Source organism: Epinephelus fuscoguttatus, linkage group LG23 (assembly GCF_011397635.1).
Source record: "Epinephelus fuscoguttatus linkage group LG23, E.fuscoguttatus.final_Chr_v1".
In the NCBI taxonomy this organism is placed as follows: Eukaryota; Metazoa; Chordata; class Actinopteri; order Perciformes; family Serranidae; genus Epinephelus; species Epinephelus fuscoguttatus.
The window spans coordinates 36638224-36660196 of NC_064774.1; the positions used below are offsets into that span (position 1 = coordinate 36638224).

Here is a 21973-nt window from a genome sequence, read left to right on the forward strand (position 1 = left end):
ATGATGATGCTTTTGCTCCAGCGAGAGCAGCTGATAACTTTAATCTCAGTTGTTCTGCCTCTGTGTCTGCCAGCTTGTTGTTTCTGATGGATGACTCTGTTGCTGTGATAAGCTCTACCACCGGTATCTGTCCTGTTCTCAGTTCTTCAAATTCTTATCTGTTCCATCTTGGATTTAAGTGCATCAGTGGTGAAGTGAATCTGTCTCACTCTCTCATTGAGCAGCTGGTTCTGAGCCCTCTGAAGAATAGTTGCCGCTCTGTGTCCTTTCATGGTGAAACCCAAGCGTAAGGTGTTAGGAATGATTCTGTGTTGCCTGCATCTCAGATTGAAACACAGGTGGTTCCCGTGATCAGCCAGCTTCCTAGATGTTCTTTCAAATTCCCGTACCAGTTGACGGGCATTCTTCCTAAAGGGGACAACGTGCCAGTCCAACCAGCCTATAGTTCGACTACCCAGTAGTCCGACCATAGGGTCCTGTTTTTTGAGTTCCATGTGTCTGACCTCCCAGTAATCTGACTGTATTTGTGCCATTTCTCCGACCGCCGCTATTCTGACCCGTTACCGTTTGTTAAAGTGGATACCTCGTTCAGACATTTTACTAGATAGCCTGATGTAACTGTTTTATATTATACAGGCACAGCTCTGCACTGCATTACAGCACCCAATGTTTTCGCATGCAAACAGGTACGAAGTTGATTCTCCAATTCTCACTATTGAGGGAAGTCACTAAACAATATGACACTCTTGGTTACGGTTGCACACAAAACTAGCGCAGCCCCAACCACAACAATAAGATAGGCTAAACTACAACAAAAACACAATAAAAGGGCTATAAAAGAACATAAAACATGCTATTTTAAGTAGCCTTCAACATGGCCTGAAACGCCCTCTGGGTAATATGCAAAACCACTGGCTGACGCCACTCACCAGCCAGTTTCAAAGATGAGATGGTCCATCGCAAGGTGTATATCCTTCAATAAATTCAATTCAGTTCTGTCAGAACCAAACCTCCTTGGTCGGAACATGTGGTGGAGACTCGTGTGGCTTTGGTGAAGCCTTAATTCTCTTTACTTTTACATTGTCTATGGTAGCTCTTATCACTACCGCATTTTTTTTTTGGCCACAAGCGGGATTTTGGTGGCATTATTTCACCCTCTGAATAAGGTGAAATAGCGGGTAAGGTGACCTGAAGACGACAGCAGCAGAGTAATAAGATTTCACATTCTTTCTTCTTTTCTTACAATTCTGTAATGAGGAAAAATCAAACTTACCAAAAGTAAGTGAGTTTTTTTAGTAGCAAATCAACAGTTCTCAGTTGTATATATGGGCCAGATGTTTTATAATGTACAAATATAACAGCAACAATAATAACACCAACAACAATAATAAAAATAATAATAAGTAATTATAGCTGCTGCGCAACGATGGGTCGGGTCTGGCATTTTTAGGCAATTCTGAGCAACAAGCAGAAGAATTGGAAGACATTTAGGAATTTAGCAACACAATCTGCCTTTTGCATCAGCTGAGGCTTGAACTCACAACCTCTGAGAATAAGAATCAATTTCTATCTCACTGAGCTAATTAGTCAGTGACAATTCATGTGTAGCAAGAGTCAATGCAAAAGCATCTAACTGGACCGCACCACCGAGCTAGCCAGCCAGAGCAAGCCTGAGTGGGGCCAGGCATTCCACACCACCAAGCTAGCCACCACCATCAAGCTAGCCAGCCGACCGGAGCGAGCCTGAGTGAGGCCGGGCACTCCACACCACCGAGCCAGCCACCACCATTGAGCTACCCAGCCGGAGCGAGCCTGAGTGAGGTCGGGCACTCCACACCACCGAGCTACCCACCGCCATCGAGCTAGCTAGCTAACGGGCTAACTGGCTAATGGGCTAACTGGAGCTACCAGACTAACTGGGGCTAGCAGTTTGCACCCCGGCTTTCTGCTGTTGTTTTCTGGCCCACTGTCAGCTGCTGCTGACCGACGCCTGTACCGCCCGGCTAACCTGCTGCTGCTAACCCACCAAGGCTCGGCTACCTGTTACCAGTGCCTGCATGCCACCAAAGCAAAAAAACACAGATGAGGAATATGTATCACTCACTCAGGTAAATGACTTGTTGCATCAACAGAAAGACATGTTCACTGCTCTATTACAGCAACAACAGGATATTTTAAAGGCTTTGTTAAAGTTAAAGTATTATGGACTCGACTAACTCCAGATTGGATGCAATCACAAAAGAAGTGCAAGATCTGAAATCAAGCATACAGTACACACAGAAGGATGTAGATGAACTTAAAACCACTCAAGCAAAACAGTCTGAACATTGCAATACAACACAAACTGACATTATAAAGTTGTGTGAAAGTCTACAGGTCATCACTGACAAACAAGAGTACCTGGAGGGGCAATCGAGGAGAAACAGCATTGTGATTGATGGAATACCCGAAGCCCCAGGTGAATCCGGCGGATTCAGAGGAGAAAGTGAAAGACATTCTAAAGCAGAAGCTGCAGCTACAGAGGGAGATTGAGGTAGAGTGTGCACACCGCACACTAAAACCTATAGCTGACAGAGACAGACCAAGATCTATTGTTGTCAAGTTCCTGCGTTTCAAGGACAAAGGTACGGTCATGCAAAGAGCCAAAAACCTCAAGGGCACTAAAATATTTATCAATGAGGACTACACAGACGCTGTACGTTTAAAAAAGAAAAGAACTGATGCCAAAGTTGAAAGCTGCATGTGAAAGAGGAGACATCGCCTACCTCAGACATGACAGGCTGATCATCCATCCTCGCACCAGCTCTCCAAAGTAATCTATAAATAACTGAAGGTATGACTACATAAAAGACTCTTCTAACATATTTTATGACTAACACAATCATATCACAACACAAACTACCAAAGAGAGGTCTAAGAATTGCACATATTAACATAAACAGTCTCAGAAACAAAATTAATGAAGTCACTGATCTGTTATTTGAACACAAACTGCACATACTTGCTATTTCAGAGACTCATCTGGACTCTTCCTTTCAGGATACCGAGCTCTATATTAAAGGTTACAACATTTGCAGAAATGATAGAAATAGATATGAAGGGGGAGTAGCTTTTTATATTCAGAATCACTTGCCTGTGAAAATCAGAACTGATATGATGCAATACAACATTGAAATACTATGGTTGCAAGTCCATCTACCTCACCTGAAGCCTAGACTCCTAGGTTGCTGTTACAGACCACCAAGTGCTAATAATGACTATCTAGACATAATCTGTGAAATGTTGGATAACAATACTGCTGTGGGTCAGGACATTTACTTTATGGGGGATTTTAACAATAGGTTCATTTGAGATGAGCCAGGCCTGCGCAGATTCGATCACCGGCGATCGGCGCATAATGCATGCCGCTTAGTTTTGTGTCAGACTTCTTCCCGACTTGCTCTGACGTATTACAAAAGTGGACAGCGATAAAACCGCGAGAGCGAGGCGGACGCAGATTTTAGAGCCAGGCACTACAGTTGCTCTCCACCGACTGCACCGCCTGGCTCTCACCTGATCTAACAGCTGGATTGGTTCAGATGTCGACTCAACAATATGACGTTTTAGATAAACTTTTCATTTGTGTTGAATTTTAGAGATTAAGATTGTATTTGTCTGATCTGAAGGTTTATTCTGTGAACAGAAAACATGTTGTGTGACTGATGGTGAAGTTTAGTTGTCAGAGACTGAATACATTCATCATAAACTATACAGAGTCTACTGTACTATATTAATATTGGACGGTTTAATTATTGAAGTATTTAGCAACACAGAGACTTGTGATCAGTGGGATGTGAGGATTCTTAAAATAACATCAGATGTGAAGCTCTGACTGTATCTGACTGAGCCTTAATGAAAGCTGTTGTCTTGTATAAAATATGAAGCTTATAGTCAGACACAGTGTATTCAGCCTGTGTAGTTGAGGGGGGGTCCATGTCATTGGTTCGACAGCCCATTGGTTCGACATCCCATTAGTCCGACTGTCCGCGGTGCTGAACGGCTCGCGGCGGGCGTATGGTGCGCCGCAACCGGCTTGAGGTGGAGCAGGCTCACGGCTTATGAGTTTGTCACTTTCTTTTTCATTTTAACCCACACCATGATCTTTTCCTGACCCTAACCAAGTGGTTTTTGTGCCTAAATCTAACCAGACCTTAACCACAGGGCATCATGATGATTTCGGAATGGACTTCAGAACAATGAGTTTAATATGGTCGGAACAATGGGATGTCGAACCAATGGGCTGTCGAACCAATGGGCAGTTCCCGTTGAGGGGACAGGTCAAACTGATATGATGCTGATTTACAGGAGTGTTCATGAACCATGAACATAAACTACAGATCACCTGTAAAGCATTTTAATAAATTAATCTATCATAATTAAAACAACTGGAGACTGAAAACAAACTGATATATGGGTCTGATCACTTTTTTAATGAATTGACATCATTCCAGACAGGATGTTAGTGTGTCTGTGACTTCCTGTATGGACTGAAGGCTGCTGGAAACTGTCGGGAAACTGTCCAACTTGACCGCGGCTTTTTGTCACAGCCCCCCCGCTGTGGCCCCCTGCTCTCATCTACTCTCCAGGCGAGGCGCAGTTCATCTCGCCCGAGCCTATTGACTGGTTTTCTCAAAACTGCCCACTGAAGAATAAGCTGTTAACTGCCACCAATACATGTAGACTTACTCAAGTTATAAATAAACCTATGTGTTAGACATGATGGCACTAGAACATCTACTTGCATCGATCACATTTTTACAAATTCTCCTAAGCTGTGTAGTAATATACTGTCTGTGCCCATTGGCAGCAGTGATCATAATCTGATTATAATTGTAAGAAACGCTAAAGTGAGTAGACCTGGACCCACAGTAATATTTAAAAGATCATACAAAATGTTCAATCATGATAAATTTGTTAATGATGTGAAAGAAATCTGTTGGTCAGAAGTGTTATCTGAGAACAATTCTGAAATTGCCCTGTTGAAGTTTAACAATGTATTTTTGCCTCTGGTTGAGAAACATGCACCATTAAAGAAGTTTACTGTCAGGAATGCCATAACACCCTGGTTAGACAAAGAAATTAAAGACTCTATGAAAATGAGACATCAAATGAAAAAAACTGCAATCATAACAGGAAATAAATGTGACTGGGACCTCTATCGGAAAATGAGAAACTCTGTCATCAAACCTAACAAGAAAAAAAAGAAAATATATTTTGAAAATTGAGTTAATGAGGTAGGAAATGATAGTAAAAAACTATGGAATGTTTTAAATGATCTGACGGGTAAGAAAAACAAAACCAATCCATTGTTTCTGGAGGCAGATGATAAATTCATAACTAAGCCCGTAGAAATTGCAAATTATCTCAATGATTATTTCATTAGCAAACTAGACAAACTAAGAGAAAATATGCCTAATCTAAGTAATGATATATCTCACCTATTGATAAGAAAAGAAATTATGAAAAGAAAAAACTCCAGGTTCAAACTGGGAAATGTAAACATAAATAAGGTAAAGAATTTCCTGAAAACTTGTAAAGACAAACCACCGGGTGTTGATGGCCTAGACAGCAGGCTTCTCAAACTAGCTGCTGATGATATTGCTCCTGCGTTAGCCCATATCATCAATTTAAGCTTTACGTGCTGTACATGTCCACAAGCATGGAAACAGACTAAAATAATTCCACTGCCAAAAAACAAGAAACTGCCTTTCTCTAGTTCAAATAGTCGTCCTATAAGTTTATTATCTGTGTTAGGAAAAATGATGGAAACTATTGTATTTGAACAAGTTAATAACTATTTATCCACGAATAACTTAATCTGTGACTTTCAACATGCATACAGAAAGGCTCACTCCACTGCAACAGCACTGACTCACATGTCTGATGATTGGCTCAGAGGGATTGAAAAGAAAAACATGGTTGGTGCTGTATTTTTAGACTTCTCTGCTGCTTTCGATATCATTGACCATGATTTATTACTAAAAAAAACTTTCCTGTTATGGCTTTGAGCAATCAGTGCTAATCTGGTTTTATAGTTATCTATCAAACAGAACACAAACAGTATTTTTTAACGGCAGCTATTCTGAGATTAGAACTACGACATGTGGAGTGCCCCAAGGGAGTTGTCTTGGTCCTTTATTATTCACTGTTTTCACAAATGATTTACCGTATGTCTTAGATAAAGCTAACAAAGCAATGTATGCTGATGATTCCACCATATACACGTCAGCACTCACAAATAATGAATTAGAAATCATTTTAAACAAGGAATTACAAGCTGTAGCGGAATGGGTGAAGACAAACAAACTAGTCCTGAATGTATCGAAAACTAACTGCATGATTCTTGGGTCAAATTACATTATTGATAGGAATCCTGTGTTAAATATTAAAATTAATGACATCACCATAAATCATGTGCATGAGACCAAACTTCTGGGCATGACAGTAGACAATAAATTATCATGGAAGAAACACATCAATAATATTATTGCAAAGATGGGAAGAGGCATATCTATTATGAGAAGACACACTACCTTTCTGACTCCAAATATCATGAATAGAGCAATTCAAGCACTAATATTAATGCATCTCGACTATTGCCCAGCAGTTTGGCCAAATGCCACTGGAGACATGTTAAACAAACTACAACGAATGCAAAATAGAGCTACCCGTACAGTACTCAAGTGTGACTATAGAACAAATATCATTTTAATGCATAAGAATCTAAACTGGCTATTGGTCAAAGACAGAAATATATCTGTTTTAAAATCACCTTTTATTTTGTTCAAGAACCTTTCCTTTAGTGCAGAAAATCATAAATACATCACCAGGCATGCAACTGTGGGTAACTTTACAATGCCTAAAGCAAGATCAAACACCATCAAAAGCACTGTTCTTTACAGAGGTATGAAAGAATGGAATTCATTGCCTAAACTATCAAACTCACCACAAACATAAATCAATTTAAAATATTAATAAAACAGCATCTATCAAAGTAGGGAATAATTTTATTCATTCATTCATTCATTCATCTTCTAACCGCTTCATCCTCTTGAGGGTCGCGGGGGGGCTGGAGCCTATCCCAGCTGACATCGGGCGAGAGGCAGGGTACACCCTGGACAGGTCGCCAGACTATCACAGGGCTGACACATAGAGACAGACAACCATTCACACTCACATTCACACCTATGGACAATTTAGAGTTATCAATTAACCTAGTCCCCAATCTGCATGTCTTTGGACTGTGGGAGGAAGCCGGAGTGCCCGGAGAACTCCGCATATATATATATATATATATATATATATATATAATGTTATGTGTATAATATAATGTTTCATAATAGGAAGAATAGCTGCAGTTTTGCTGCAGCTAATGGGGATCTTAATAAACTAAACTAAACTAAACTGTTGTGTAGGAAAGCAGCCATCCGTGCATGGAAAGGCAGATTTGAAACCACTGTAAAAAATTCAGTTTTTAAGACAAAAATCTGAAAATACACATATTGCATCTAGACAGCATGGAGATGTTGGTGATTTGTTTGTAACAATGATTGATTTGCTCCATAAGTGAATAACAGATGTTTAAAATTGCCATTTTTACATTGACTCCAATTGTTCACATTAGAGCAAAATTCAAAATGCTGTCAAAAATTCAGTTTTTGAGATAAAATTCTGAAATTTGCACATCATCTACCATGACTCTAGAATTTTGTCATTTTCTTCACGAACATTGAAGATTTATTTAGCAAGAATTTGCATGTGTATATGGGCGGCACGGTGGTGTGGTCCAAAGACATGCAGATTGGGGACTAGGTTAATTGATAACTCTAAATTGTCCATAGGTGTGAATGTGAGTGTGAATGGTTGTCTGTCTCTATGTGTCAGCCCTGTGATAGTCTGGCGACCTGTCCAGGGTGTACCCTGCCTCTCGCCCGATGTCAGCTGGGATAGGCTCCAGCCCCCCCCCCCCCCGTGACCCTCAAGAGGATGAAGCGGTTAGAAGATGAATGCATGAATGAATGATTTGCATGTATATGTTTACAGTACCGTTTACAGTCAAACATTTTGATGCACCGTAGGCTCAATTTTTGATAAATCAAAAATCTGAGAAACGTAGTTTTTGTAGGACAATCTGAAGATGCTCTGTAGCAAGTTTGGTGTCAGTTGAGCAAAAATTGTGGGAGGAGATAGGTTTAAGAAGTTTTACAGTTTTTGAAAAAAAACAGAGTGATAAACTTCAAATTTCAAATTTTTAATAGGTTTAAATGTACAAAAGTTTCTTCAGTATTGGGGCTACAGTTTGATGAAAGTTGTGAAGTTGTAGCACGTATGGTTGATTTGTTATGAATTTTCAAAGTTCTGAACTTTCGACACTTGCTGTAGCGCCACCATCAGGACTATTGGCTTGAGTTTACAGCTGAGGATATCTGGCATGAGACTGTGAGTTTTCACCCATGGGAAGTATGATTTCCTTGGAAGAAGAAAGAAGAAGAATACCTACGATTACAATAGTGTCCTGGCAGCTTAGCTGCTGGACCCTAATAATTAGTGCTTATTGATACCTTGTGGTCAGAGTGGATAAAGAAGTTTATACTACTGCAGACCTAAAATAATGGACTGATATCTCACCTTTAAGAAATCAGTAGGGACAGTGTCAACTTTATATGAATGTGTAAACAGTGTGAGAGTCTGGTAGTTGCACAGTGTAAATGATTGTGTATATAAAATTGTGTTGGGTGACATAAAAAAAAGGAAAGAAATACACTATCTAAACTCTATTGATTTAATTGCTGATGTGTTACCGAATGCACCACGGTGTCACGTGACTATCTGGTACTCACAACCCAACGTGTTGGCTGGTGAGTGACATCAGCCAGTGGTTTTGCATATTGCCCAGTGGGTGTTTCAGGCCATGTTGAAGGCTACTTAAAATAGCACGTTTTATGTTCTTTTATAGCCCTTTTATTGTATTTTTGTTGTAGTTTAGCCTATCTTATTGTTGTGGTTGAGGCTGGGCTAGTTTTGTGTGCAACCGTAACCAAGAGTGTCATATCGTTTAGTGACTTCCCTCAGTAGCAAGAATTAGAGTTAACTTCAAGGTTGCTTGCACGTGAAAACACTTGTTTCTGTCACGCTGTGTCGAGCTGTGCCTGTATACTATAAAACAGTTACATCAGGCTATCTGGTTAAATCTATGATCAGGGTATCCACTTTAACAACCGTTGCTAGGTCTGAATACCGACCGTCGCAGAAATGGCAAAAGTATGGTTTGATTATTTTGAGGTTGGACTAATAGATCTCAAAAAATAGGAATCTATGATCGGACTAATGGATAGTCGAAGTATAGGGTGGCCGGACTGATGCCACGCACTCTTTCCCAAATTGATTGGCAACATGTCGGTGAAAATTTTCAGTCATCCTGATCGTGGTAATCTTAAGTGCTTTATCGTAGGCAACTGGACTTGCTTGCGTTTCTTGAAAATGTTTCGCCTCTCATCCAAGAAGCTTCTTCAGTTCTGAATGACTGCAACTCTGTACCAGTCATTTAGAGCTGAGGAAGCTTCTTGGAGGAAGGATACAAGGCATTAGACTCCAGTTTTTGTTCCTCTCAATCTACAAACATTGACTATTACGTAAAGATAAGAGAGAACACAAGACTGGCATCTGCAGCACCACCTTAACTTATATTTCAGCTAATTTTGCTTATTGTGAGGTTCATAGAATTACGCAAGCCTTGTTCTGTCCATTTGGTAAAGAAATGTAAAGCAGCAGAAAAAGTTCTGAGGGGAAAATCCTTGACTGACTGTATTTGATTTCTTCTCTGTTTGGTTATTCAGTAGTCTCCTCATATTTGTTCTCTCTATGTTCTCTCCTCTCTTTGGTTCTGTTGTTGTTGCTTGCCTCACAAGAGGCTCCCTGCCTGATGAAATTTTCAATGCCTCATTGCTCCTTCAGGTAACCTTGGCTCCAAACTAGTAGAGTATAAGGAAGAGATGTACATCACCTCAGACTGTGGGAAGACGTGGAGACAGGTACTCTCCTCTCATTCTCTGCTTCTTTTTCCCTCTCTTCACTCCCTCTTTGCTGTTCCTCTCCTAATCCTTTCTACACTTTCCCTCTGCGCTCACAGACATTGCACAATTTTAGGAGATTAAGAAAAAAATCCACTTTTATATCTGTCCATTTTTTTTCTCCAAACTGTAGACCACTGCATGACTTGTACCATTTTGGATGTTACTTTTTCAAGAACACTTCTGAAATGTTTTGCTTTTCATGATTTGGACAGACATAAACACATTATTACATTAGTTAAATTATGACCACATTCATTTCACAACAAACCTTTATATGTTGCTTCTTTTAAGGTTTTCGAAGAAGAACATCACATCCTGTACCTGGACCACGGTGGGGTCATTGTTGCCATCAAAGATACCTCTATTCCACTCAAGATACTTAAGTAAGATTACTGTTACATTATGTCAACATATCAGCAGCAATCTTTAACGCTGTAACACTCCCTTTACCAGGATGAGATCATTATAGAATTTCAAAATATATATTAAATGTAGTATTATGAAAAAGTGAAACAGTAGAGATTCAACACTGTAGTGTGAATAAAAACAACAGTGAAGAAAGCCGATAAGAACAATAGAAGAGATGAAGATAAACAGTGTAAAATGAAAAAAATCTGAATAAATCTCAAATGATCTCATAAATCTTGTATGATACTCATAAAACAAGCAAAACCAAAAGCTGGGCTAAAGCTAAGATAGGTTACCATGCATATACACACTTAATCTACGTTAAGAGCTCAGTGTATTCATTATTATCCTGGCTTTGAATTGAGATGGTTAGGGCTCTTTTTATGCCTCTGCATCGGTGATAGCCATGGCCACAGGTCATGACCATGGTTGTACATTCGTCCATCCCGTTCTTGTGAACGCAATATCTCAAGAATGCCATGAAGGAATTTCTCAACAATAAACCAATTCGATTTTGGTGGTCATAGTTCAAAGGTCAAAGTCACTGTGACCTTCTCTCTCATTCTTGTGAACATGATATGTCAATGTTACCTTGAGGGTAAACTTTTTTTTTCTTTTTTTTTTTTTAAAGATATTTTTTGGGCATTTTGTCCTTAATGGACAGGACAGCCAAGTGTGAAAGGGGGAGAGAGACAGAGGGGATGACATGCAGCAAAGGGCCACATGCTGGACTCGAACTGACTGGGCAGTTCGAGTCCCCCCCCCAACTGCTCAGGGCGCCTGACCCCTCACTCTGACATCCCACTTAGTGCATGTATAGGTCCTGTTTGTGCATGTGGGAGTTCAGACCTGTGTGTAATTGACAGCAAAAGTGAAAAAAATCGAATTTCTCCTCAGGGATAAATAAAGTATAAAGTACACTGAACAAAAATAAAAACGCAACACTTTTGTTTTTGCTCCCATTTTTCATGAGCTGAACTCAAAGATCTAAAACATTTTCTATACACACAAAAGATTTCCCTCAAATATTGTTCACAAATCTGTCTAAATCTGTGTTAGTGAGCACTTCTCTTTTGCCGAGATAATCCATCCCACCTCACAGGTGTGGCATATCAAGATGCTGATTAGACAGCATGATTATTGCACAGGTGTGCCTTAGGCTGGCCACAATAAAAGGCCACTCTCACACAGCACAATGCCACTGATGTTGCAAGTTTTGAGGGAGCGTGCAATTGGCATGCTGACTGCAGGAATGTCCAACAGAGCTGTTGCCCGTGAATTGAATGTTCATTTCTCTACCATAAGCCGTCTCCAAAGGCGTTTCAAACAATTTGGCAGTACATCCAACCGGCCTCACAACCGCAGACCACGTGTAACCACACCAACCCAGGACCTCCACATCCAGCATGTTCACCTCCAAGATTATCTGAGACCAGCCACCCGGACAGCTGCTGCAACAATCAGTTTGCATAACCAAAGAATTTCTGCACAAACTGTCAGAAACCATCTCAGGGAATCTCATCTGCATGCTCGTCGTCCCCATCGGGGTCTCGACCTGACTGCAGTTTGTCGTCGTAACCAACTTGAGTGGGCAAATGCTCACATTCAATGGCGTCTGGCACATTGGAGTGGTGTTCTCTTCACGGATGAATCCCGGTTTTCACTGTTCAGGGCAGATGGCAGACAGCGTGTGTGGTGTCGTGTGGGTGAGTTGTTTGCTGATGTCAACGTTGTGGATCGAGTGGCCCATGGTGGCGGTGGGGTTATGGTATGGGCAGGCATATGTTATGGACAACGAACACAGGTGCATTTTATTGATGGCATTTTGAATGCACAGAGATACCATGACGAGATTCTGAGGCCCACTGTCACCCATTGAGCATGTTTGGGATGCTCTGGATCAGCATATACGACAGCGTGTTCCAGTTCCTGCCAATATCCAGCAACTTCGCACAGCTATTGAAGAGGAGTGGACCAACATTCCACAGGCCACAATCAACAACCTGATCAACTCTATGCGAAGGAGATGTGTTGCACTGCATGAGGCAAATGGTGGTCACACCAGATACTGACCGGTTTTCTGCCCCCCCCCCCCCACCCCTCCCCCGACCCCTCCAATAAAGCAAAACTGCACATTTCAGAGTGGCCTTTTATTGTGGCCAGCCTAAGGCACACCTGTGCAATATTCATGCTGTCTAATCAGCATCTCTATATGCCACACCTGTGAGGTGGGATGGATTATCTCGGCAAAGGAGAAGTGCTCACTAACACAGATTTAGACAGATTTGTGAACAATATTTGTGAGAAATGGTCTTTGGTGTGTATAGAAAATATTTTAGAGCTTTGAGTTCAGCTCATGAAAAATGGGAGCAAAAACAAAAGTGTTGCGTTTATATTTTTGTTCAGTGTATATCAAGAACCCGGGCCGCTGCGGCAACAGCCTTGTACATGGGGCACCTGCTCTATCCACTAAGCCACCAACGCCCCACCTTGAGGGTAATTTTGAACTCTGTGATGTCAAAACTCAGGCAGACTGTCATGCTCAGCAAGATGTTATCACATCCAACTTAATAAATAAGGATGAAATAATGAAAAACCATAGATAAGAGATGGTTTATGTCTCTTTTTTGAGGGGGGAGTTTTTCCTTATTCGCTGTGAGGGTCCAAAGGACAGAGGGATGTCGTATGCTGTAAAGTCCTTTGAGGCAAATTGCTATTTGTGATATTGGGCTTTATAAATAAAATTGATTGATTGATTGATTGATTGATTGATTGATTGATTGATTGATTGATGAAGAGAGCGCTCAGTAAAACAGTAATCACAGACCTAAATCAAATGACCTTTCAGATGGGTCCTCATCTGTGTATGGGCAAAAGACTGTGGAGTGTTGTCCTTCACATTTTCCCCTCCTTCATGCCTAAAGTAAATCAATAACCTATAGACTGCATCAGTGTCGTGGAAAATATCTCGGCAAGAAGCAACTGAGAGCTGTGGAAGCATTAGAAAGTGATCTGTAAGAAAAGACAGCTTCTGAATCTTCAATATGTTGTGATTGCATATCAGTGGTGAGTGTGCTGTAAATGTTTGTGTTGTTGTTGTTTGTTTGTTGTTGTTTTTTTGTTTTTGTTTTTCTTAACTTCTGATATTCCTTTTTAGCCCTCCATCCCCCTTCCCTCAAGAGGCTCTGCCTTTTGCCAAGCCGCCATTGTAAATAAGAAATTGTTCTTAATGACTTGCCTGGTTGAATAAAGGTTAAATAAAAAAATAAATGAAAGGGTGACTTGAAGTCTGCTGGGCTTGGTGATAGCTACTTCAGGGCTGTTTCTAGTTAAATAAAAAAGATCGTACTCTTTGACAAAAAGGTTTAATCTGTGAAGGGTTCCTTTCCATAAACTGTCAGACACTTAATAATCTGAGGACGTCAGTGGCAAAAACAACTACTTTTAGCAGATGTAAATTGATGGCGCAATACTGGACCAATTTCAAAAATTGTTCTCAAAGGTCACTAAGACACAAAAACAGGAGAAATTAGGGTCCAGGTTAAAAAAATACAGATGTTACCCTTTAAAAGTAAAATGAGCACAGTTTTTTTCACTTCATTACACTAAATTACCATAATGTTATCACCTAATCAAGTTAGGAGATTTGTGGCTTCAAAAACTCTCTCTGGCCTGCTCCATTTTGGAGCCAGAAACTCTCCTCATATCGGAGAGTTTCATGACCCCTCAATAATTCTTTCTCTCTCAACTGCTCTAGAGAACCAGGTTATGTGTGAGACCAACAAATTTCAGCTGTGAAGAAAACATTGTACCTCACTCACCATTATCTTCCTAAGTTTTGTTGTTTTTTTTTAATTTGCTTTTGCAATTTTTTGTTCTTTGTTCTCGGAAAAGTCTATGCCAGATTCATAACATGTTGTTAAATTCGTTCTTATCATGATGAATCCCACTGCTCATAAGTTCACAGCATATGCTTGTTGATCCTGATTAGCATAGGTTAACGCCCGCACATCCCCATAGTAGAGCATCAGACTGCAGGACATACCCAAGAATACCCAAACAGAAGTCTAAAGAGGGTGAGGGACCAGACTACGAACATTAAAAAAATGCCTGTTTTGAAGAGGAAATACTTCAGCAGAGAGTGAACGTATAACCAGCTGTCATATTTAGTAGCATCAGAGAGAGAACCATGGAGCAAAAGGTTAGAGTTAGATGGCCTAGGGCAAATGATAGTAAAGAATGGGAGATAGTTAATAGAGATTTGTCAGTAATCTTAGAGGAAATACGACAGAAAAGTTAGTAAAGATGGGAGATATAATTTACTCATATGGTGCAGAGAGGTTTGGGGTGCATGAGAGAAAGAGGGGTGAGAGGGTACAGTCAGGTAAGTCTAGATGGGAAAGAGAAATAGAGAAGTTAAAGACAAGTAAAGACAGTTAAGAAAGCAGTGGAAAAAGGCTACAGAAAAACAAAGGGAGGAAATTAATGTTTTGCAAGAGGAGTTGAGAAGCAGGCTAGAAGCTCTTTGAAGGGCAGAGCATCTCAGGAAAAAGAAGAGGAAGAAGGAATATATAAGGACAGCTTTTTTCAGGGACCCCTTTTAAGTTTGTTTAGCCAAGAAAAGGGAGGGCAGCTAAAAGCAGCAAGGCTAGAGGTTGAAGAATATTTGGGAAATACATATTCAGATTTAGAGAAGAGTGGATAGTAGGTCTTCTACTGGATATCCCTCCATTAGGAGGGATAGAACATGAGCTGGATGTATGGCCACCTAGGTGGAAGGAAGTTCAGGAGTTGGTCAGGCGTACAAAGGCTTCTTCGGCCCCAGGGCCTAATAGAGTCCCCTACCGGGTTTATAAAAGTACACCTGATATCCTTACATTTTTGTGGAGACAGCTAAGAATAGTTTGGGAGAAACAAATTATCCCAAGAGCATGGCGTAGGGTAGGGGGTATCCTAAGGAGAAGGAGTCCATGGACCTTAGCCAATTTCTCTCTTGAATGTAGAGGGGAAGATTTTCTTTTGTGTAGTAGTGCAGAGATTAGCTAGCTACTTAGAAAGAAATAGCTTAATAGATACTGTGGTGCAGAAGGCAGGAATACCAGGTTTTGCAGGGTGTTTAGAGCATACTAGCATGATCTGGCACCAGATTCAGGCAGCGAAGATTAAAAAAGGGGGCCTGCATGTAATATTTTTAGATCTTGCAAATGCGTTTGGTTCAGTACCGCATAGCCTGATTTGGAATGAGTTTGACTACTTCAAAGTGCCACAGGTAGTTGTTAACTTAGTGAAAGCATATTTTCAGGATATTAGGTTGTGTCTAAGTACGCCAGGTTTCACAACAGGTTGGCAGAGGCTAGAAATAGGCATCATGGCAGGGTGTACAATTTCTCCATTAGCATTTACTGTGGCGATGGAAGTAATCATCGACAGGACAGCAGAATGGGTTGCATCTTCCACCAGTTAGGGCTTACATGGTTGACATGACACTGGTGACCACAACAATGCCATGTACAAAGAGGCTACTAGAGAAGGTAAATAAGAACCTCAAGTGGGCCAGCATGAAGATCAAGCCTAGTAAGTCTAGAAACATCTCGATACGTAGAGGGAAGTTAAATGACAGGAAGTTTGTCATAGATGATGAGAAATCCCAACAATTAGGGAAAAGTCAGTAAAGAGCTTAGGTAGGTGGTACAATGTGGAGTTGAATGATGAGGAACAGGTGGTGAAATTTAGAAAAGATGTGGCGGAAGGATTGGATAGAATAGATAAATCAGAACTTCCAGGAAAGTTGAAGTTGTGGTGTCTGCAATTTGGGCTATATCCTAGGTTAATGTGGCCATTGTCAATTTATGAAATTCCAATATCTGTTGTGGAGAGAATTGAAAGGTCGGTTAGCTCCTATATTAGGAAGTGGTTGGGCACTCCTAGGTGCCTAAGTAGTGTTGCATTGTATAGAAAAGGGACTTCAGCTGCCAGTATCTAGTTTAACAGAGGAATTTAAATGTACCGAGGTCAGGACAGAGCTCTTGTTATCTGGGAGTAAGGATGTGGTAGTTAGGAGTGTGGTTCCAAATCCAACCAAAGGGAGGAAGTGGAACTCAAGATCGGCAGTTCATGAGGCAGAGGCAGCTCTTAGGCATGCAGAGATTGTAGGTAATGTTCAGTTTGGCCGGGGAGGCCTGGGGCTTGGCTCAGGCAAACCGGTATGGAATAAAGCAGGTCTCAAAGATAAAAGAAAGCTGGTTGTGGAACAGATACGTAGACAGAAGGAAATATTAAGGGGTGCAAAGGTAGTGGCCCAGGCTAAGCAGGGACAGTGGTTGAGCTGGGAAAGTGTAGAGAAAAGGAAGCTTAGTTGGAGGGACCTGTGAAGTATGGAGGAGAATCGTATTAGATTCCTGGCTACGTACGATGTGTTACCAACCCCCCAGAACCTAAAACTGTGAGTAGATGGGGACCCATCATGCCCATTGTGTTCAGGTACCGCAGCCTTAAAGCATATTTTGTCAGGCTGTAAACTTAGCTTGTCACAAGGCCAATATACATGGCGACATAACCAGGTGTTGAAAAGTTTAGCTGCAGGCACTGAAGGGTAAATTCAGAAGGTTTTAAGAATAGGAGTTTAGCAATTCAGTTTGTCCGTGAGGGGGAGAAATACAGAAGAGCTAAGTTAGGAGGCAAGGGTGTGGCCGCCTAGAAGGTGCTAGTGATTGGGAAATGCAAGTAGATTTATGGGGAAAGCTTGTTGTTCCCCAGGAAATAGTTTGTACCACGCAGAGGCCTGACAGTGTTGTGGTCAGTGAATCAACGGATAGTTTATTTCATTGAGCTGACAGTTCCTTGGGAAGACTCAGTGGAAGAAGCCTATGAAAGAAAAAGGCTTACGTATGCAGACTTAGGAGCAGATGCTGAGCAGCGTGGATGGAAAACTAGGATTTGTCCAGTGGAAGTGGGGTGTAGGGGATTCATAGCAAGATCAGCTGTCTCGCTCCTGGGGGAACACAGAGTGCGGGGACAGAGTTTGAGGCAGACAGTAAAGGAAATGTCAGATGAAGCAGCCAGAGCTAGTCAGTGGGGGAACTACTAAGCAGGGTACATAACTCCTTGAGATCAGGTGGAGACATCCACCAATCAGTCCTCTCAGGAGAAAATCCAGGAAGAAGAAGGTTATTTAGTGTGGAAATGGCCTATTTGAGTCCCTTTTGTTTGAGACCATGGTGCAAGGTGAGTGTGTTTGCTAATTCTGTGAGTTTACCTGGAGCTTGCATAAACAGAGCCTGGGTTTGTTGAAGGTGGCAGGGCTGTTTGGGCTGAGAAAGCCATGTGTAAGGTAAGGTAAAGGAGGTTGTTGGGTTGGTGCGGGGAGCAGTGAGAGCTGGCATTAGGGGAGTGTCTCTAGGATGCCAGAGATCATTGTCTAGCCTCCTGGAGGTGTCGTGCCTAGACAAAACACTGGTGAAAGGAGGTTACCACCTAATGACCCCAAAGACGTGTTAGTTATCATTGCTCACTAGTCTGTATAGTTAAGCCTTGCCGTAATAGCTTATCATAGGGCTGAAGAGGGTAATTCACTGAGCGCTGATCCTTTCTCGAGAGCACAAATTTCTTTTGTTGATTTAAACTTGTAGCACAAATCTCAGGACTGAGGACAGAGACAAGTGCCACAGCACTGTTCAAGCTGTGAGTATGTGTGTCAAGAGACAGAATGAGTAGGAGAGGGACAGAGAGGAACACAGAAGGTGAAGGTGGACTTACGCAATGTTTCTGTAAGTTAGCCAAATTATATAATACTTAGAATGCTGCTTCATCATTTTTTTTGTACCACCCTCCCGACCCACCAGCGATATTTTCATCAGTCACTAATTATTAGATGGTGAGGTCCTCATTAACATGACTGATATGAATTGAAGAGTTAGTGTAGTGGCCATAATGCTTTTTGTAATAGTAAAAACATACTGTATATCGCATATATTTTCACCTTTTAACACGTGCTCATGTGTTTGTGTATGTGTGTATATGCGTGCTAAGGGGTGTGTGTGTGTGTACGTGTGTGTTATATATCTGCTGTATAAGTAATTTAATCAATCAATCAATCAATTTTATTTATAAATCCCAATATCACTTATCACAATTTTCCTCACAGAGCTTTACAGCATATGACATCCCTCTGTCCTTAGGACCCTCACAGCGGATAAGGAAAAAATCCCCAAAAAAACCCTTTAATGGGAAAAAAAAACGGTAGAATCCTCAGGAAGAGCAACTGAGGAGGGATCCCTCTTCCAGGACGGACAGACGATATCACAAATCACAATTTGCCTCATAGGGCTTTACATCATATGACATCCCTCTGTCCTTAGGATCCTCACAGCGGATAAGGAAAAACTCCCCAAAAAATACCCTTTAACAGGGAAAAAAAAACGGTAGAATCCTCAGGAAGAGCAACTGAGGACAGATCCCTCTTCCACGATGGACAGACGTGCAATAAATGTCATACAGAACAGATCAACTTAAATTAACAGTAATCTGTATGTCACAATGAGACAGAGGGCCCTATTTAGATGGTCTAAAGCGGACGGCAGAGGGTGCGTAATCCATGTCGCAAGTGTCATTACTATTTAGATGCAGGCGCAGTTGTCATTTTCACGCCCTGCGCCCTCGTCGTCTAACTAGCAAATGAACTTGCGCTTCTCTGGGTGTGTTGGTCTAAAAATGAGGAGTGGTCAGGTGCAGTCATGGTGCGTTGCTAGTTAGATTAAACAAGTTAGTAATATGCGTCTCTAGGCAGGTGCACAACGCATGTGCACTCTGCTCAGACACACACAGAGCAGCCACACATATGCAAAAGTTAACAAATAAAAATATGATTACAATGTGAAAGGTTATTATTGTGCACATGAAAATATTTATCAGAAACACGTCTTAATGGTCAGTCATTAATCAGAATGATCTAATCGCTGTAATAATGATCATCATAATCTGGGAGGTCCAAGATTGCAGTGTCTGAATATACAGAACTGCGAGCAGACCTCCACGGACTGATGATGCATAGCCTGTAAAATGAACTTGTCTTTCAATTGAATTGTGATCATTTTGGCACGTGAATCACAAAATCAAAGATGTGAAAACGTTTGATAAAATTTATTTTGACATAAACACAACAATAACCAGCTTCTGTGAACTAAAAACGTAAACTTATAGCCCTACAAGTACAAATGTATTTGTAAAAAACAAAAAAGCTTTAAGAACGTAAAAATAAATATCATCTTGTCAGGAGGAGGAGGAGGAGGAGGAGGATGACCCCAGTTCCGCAGCCAGACCAGATGGTGCAGCCACGGGACCAGCCCTTCCTGCACCTTCAGGCGGGGGGGTTCAGGATGCTGGAGAGGGAGCTGGGCTTACTAACCTCCCGGGTTAAAATAAAATAAATTGAATAGCCTATTTTACAATTCTTTGACAGCGTTTCTCTCTCGTACGCGCTCACTCTGTTTCTTTTCTTTTGACTTTTCTAAGATGGCAGATGCTGAATATATACTCCCTATCTGATGCTGTGGCTGTTTGTGGTTGGCTGAGAGGGATGTGAACTTATTAGATTGCAGCTGTGTTAATCAAATCAGGTTGGGTTTCCATTACGCGTGCCAAACGTGCCAAACGGTGCCAATCCCCTTTCATCTGACATCAGATGTGACGGGACAGTCGATACAGAGATACATTTATCGTCTGCTCAGCTGTAAAACGCTCACTCTTTCTAGTTGGTAGGTCCGCCATCTAACTAGCCCTCCGCCGTGCACTCCAATCGCGCCTCTCTTAAAGGGAATGAGAGGTGACACTCTGATTGGCTTATGGAATGATACGCCCAAAACACACCCATGACTAATTCACAGAGTAAGTCCAACCCTTTTAGACTCTCCGCCATGGCGCACAGTCTGAAAATGTGCTGTCTAACTAGCAAGTGACTGGGACACGCCCATGCGCTGCACGCCTGGCGCTTTGCATTTTAGACCATCTAAATAGGGCCCAGAAAGAGAGACAGAGAGAGAGAGACAGAGACAGAGAGAGATGCAGGACAGACGATAATGTTAATAGCTTACAACAACATTACTGAAAGTAATAATATTATAATTATGATTCTGGCTATTGTGGTACAATATAATGAAAGTAAATATTAACATCTGATAGTAAATGTATGTGACAATAATCATATGTGTATAATAACAGTAGAAGTATGACTAATGATAACAGCAGCAGCAGGAGGCATCTGGCAGGACCACGGTAGCAGCAAAACCACACATGTCACAAGACTCTGTATCTGATGACATAGTTTCTCTAGATGGCATTGCTCTGGCCTCTAGCACTACTGTAAGAAACCTCGGAGTAATATTCAACCAAGATTTGTCTAATTCTCATTTAAAACAAACCTCACGGACTGCATTTTTTCATCTGCGTAATATTGCCAAAATTAGGCCTATCCTGACCCAAAAAGATGCAGAAAAATTGGTCCACGCTTTTGTTACCTCTAGACTGGATTACTGTAACTCCCTATTATCAGGTAGTCTTTAAAAACTCTCCAGCTAATTCAGAATGCAGCAGCACGGGTACTAACAGGAACTAAGAAACAAGATCATATTTCTCCTGTTTTAGCTTCTCTGCACTGGCTCCATGTAAAATCCAGAATTTAATTTAAAATCCTACTGTTAACTTATAAAGCTCTAAATGGTCAGGCTCCGTCATATCTTGCCATATTATCCCACCAGAACACTGCGCTCCGAGAATGCAGGGTTTCTCATGGTCCCTAAAGTTTCCAAAAGTAGGTCAGGAGCCAGAGCCTTTAGCTATCAGGCTCCTCTCCTGTGGAATCATCTTCCTGTTGCGGTTTGGGAGGCAGACACCGTCTCCACATTTAAGACTAGACTTAAAGGACAACTTTGTTACTTTTCAACCTGGGCTCTATTTCCCCATGTAAATGTGTGCATATGATTCATAGGTACCACTCGTTCTAAAATTGGTTCAGTATTGAGCCGCGAAAAGAGCTAAAACAGTAATGGGGGCAAATGCGTCCCGTATAAAAGTGCTTTTTTCGCCACTGACCGGTTCAGATCGCCAGTGCTATCTCTGTAAATAGCATATGGTCGTGGCCCTGGGGCAGTGGTGAGTGTGAATGAGTGGAGTCAGCTGTCAGTCAGTGTTAGAGCAGAAAGGCGGAAGTTGTCCCCGCTCGGTATTGTAATTGAGTATGTGTGTGTGAAGTGTGTGTTTTTTCGCCACTGACCAGTTCAGAGCGCCAGTGCTATCTCTGTAAATAGCATGCTAACTTAGCCTTTCCCTTACCTCTGGGCTGTGTGATGTCACGAGCTTTGCTCCACTCTGTCTGTAGCTCTCTCTACTTATGGGACAGTCATTTTCTTGAGGAAGAGGTGTTTTGGGATTGGATGTCTTCTCTTCTTCGGCTGGCAGTA

General features: G+C 41.4%; 1 protein-coding gene across 3 annotated transcripts in view; it reads left to right on the forward strand.

Annotated features, from left to right (window-relative positions):
• sorcs2 (sortilin-related VPS10 domain containing receptor 2) overlaps positions 1-21973 on the forward strand; it is a 1110317-nt gene that overhangs the window by 1022293 nt on the left and 66051 nt on the right. For all 3 annotated transcript variants that reach the window (XM_049568808.1, XM_049568804.1, XM_049568807.1), the window contains exons 12-13: positions 9994-10070; positions 10404-10495. In XM_049568808.1, the coding sequence (XP_049424765.1) occupies positions 9994-10070; positions 10404-10495 (169 nt within the window). The remainder of the gene's footprint in view (positions 1-9993; positions 10071-10403; positions 10496-21973) is intronic.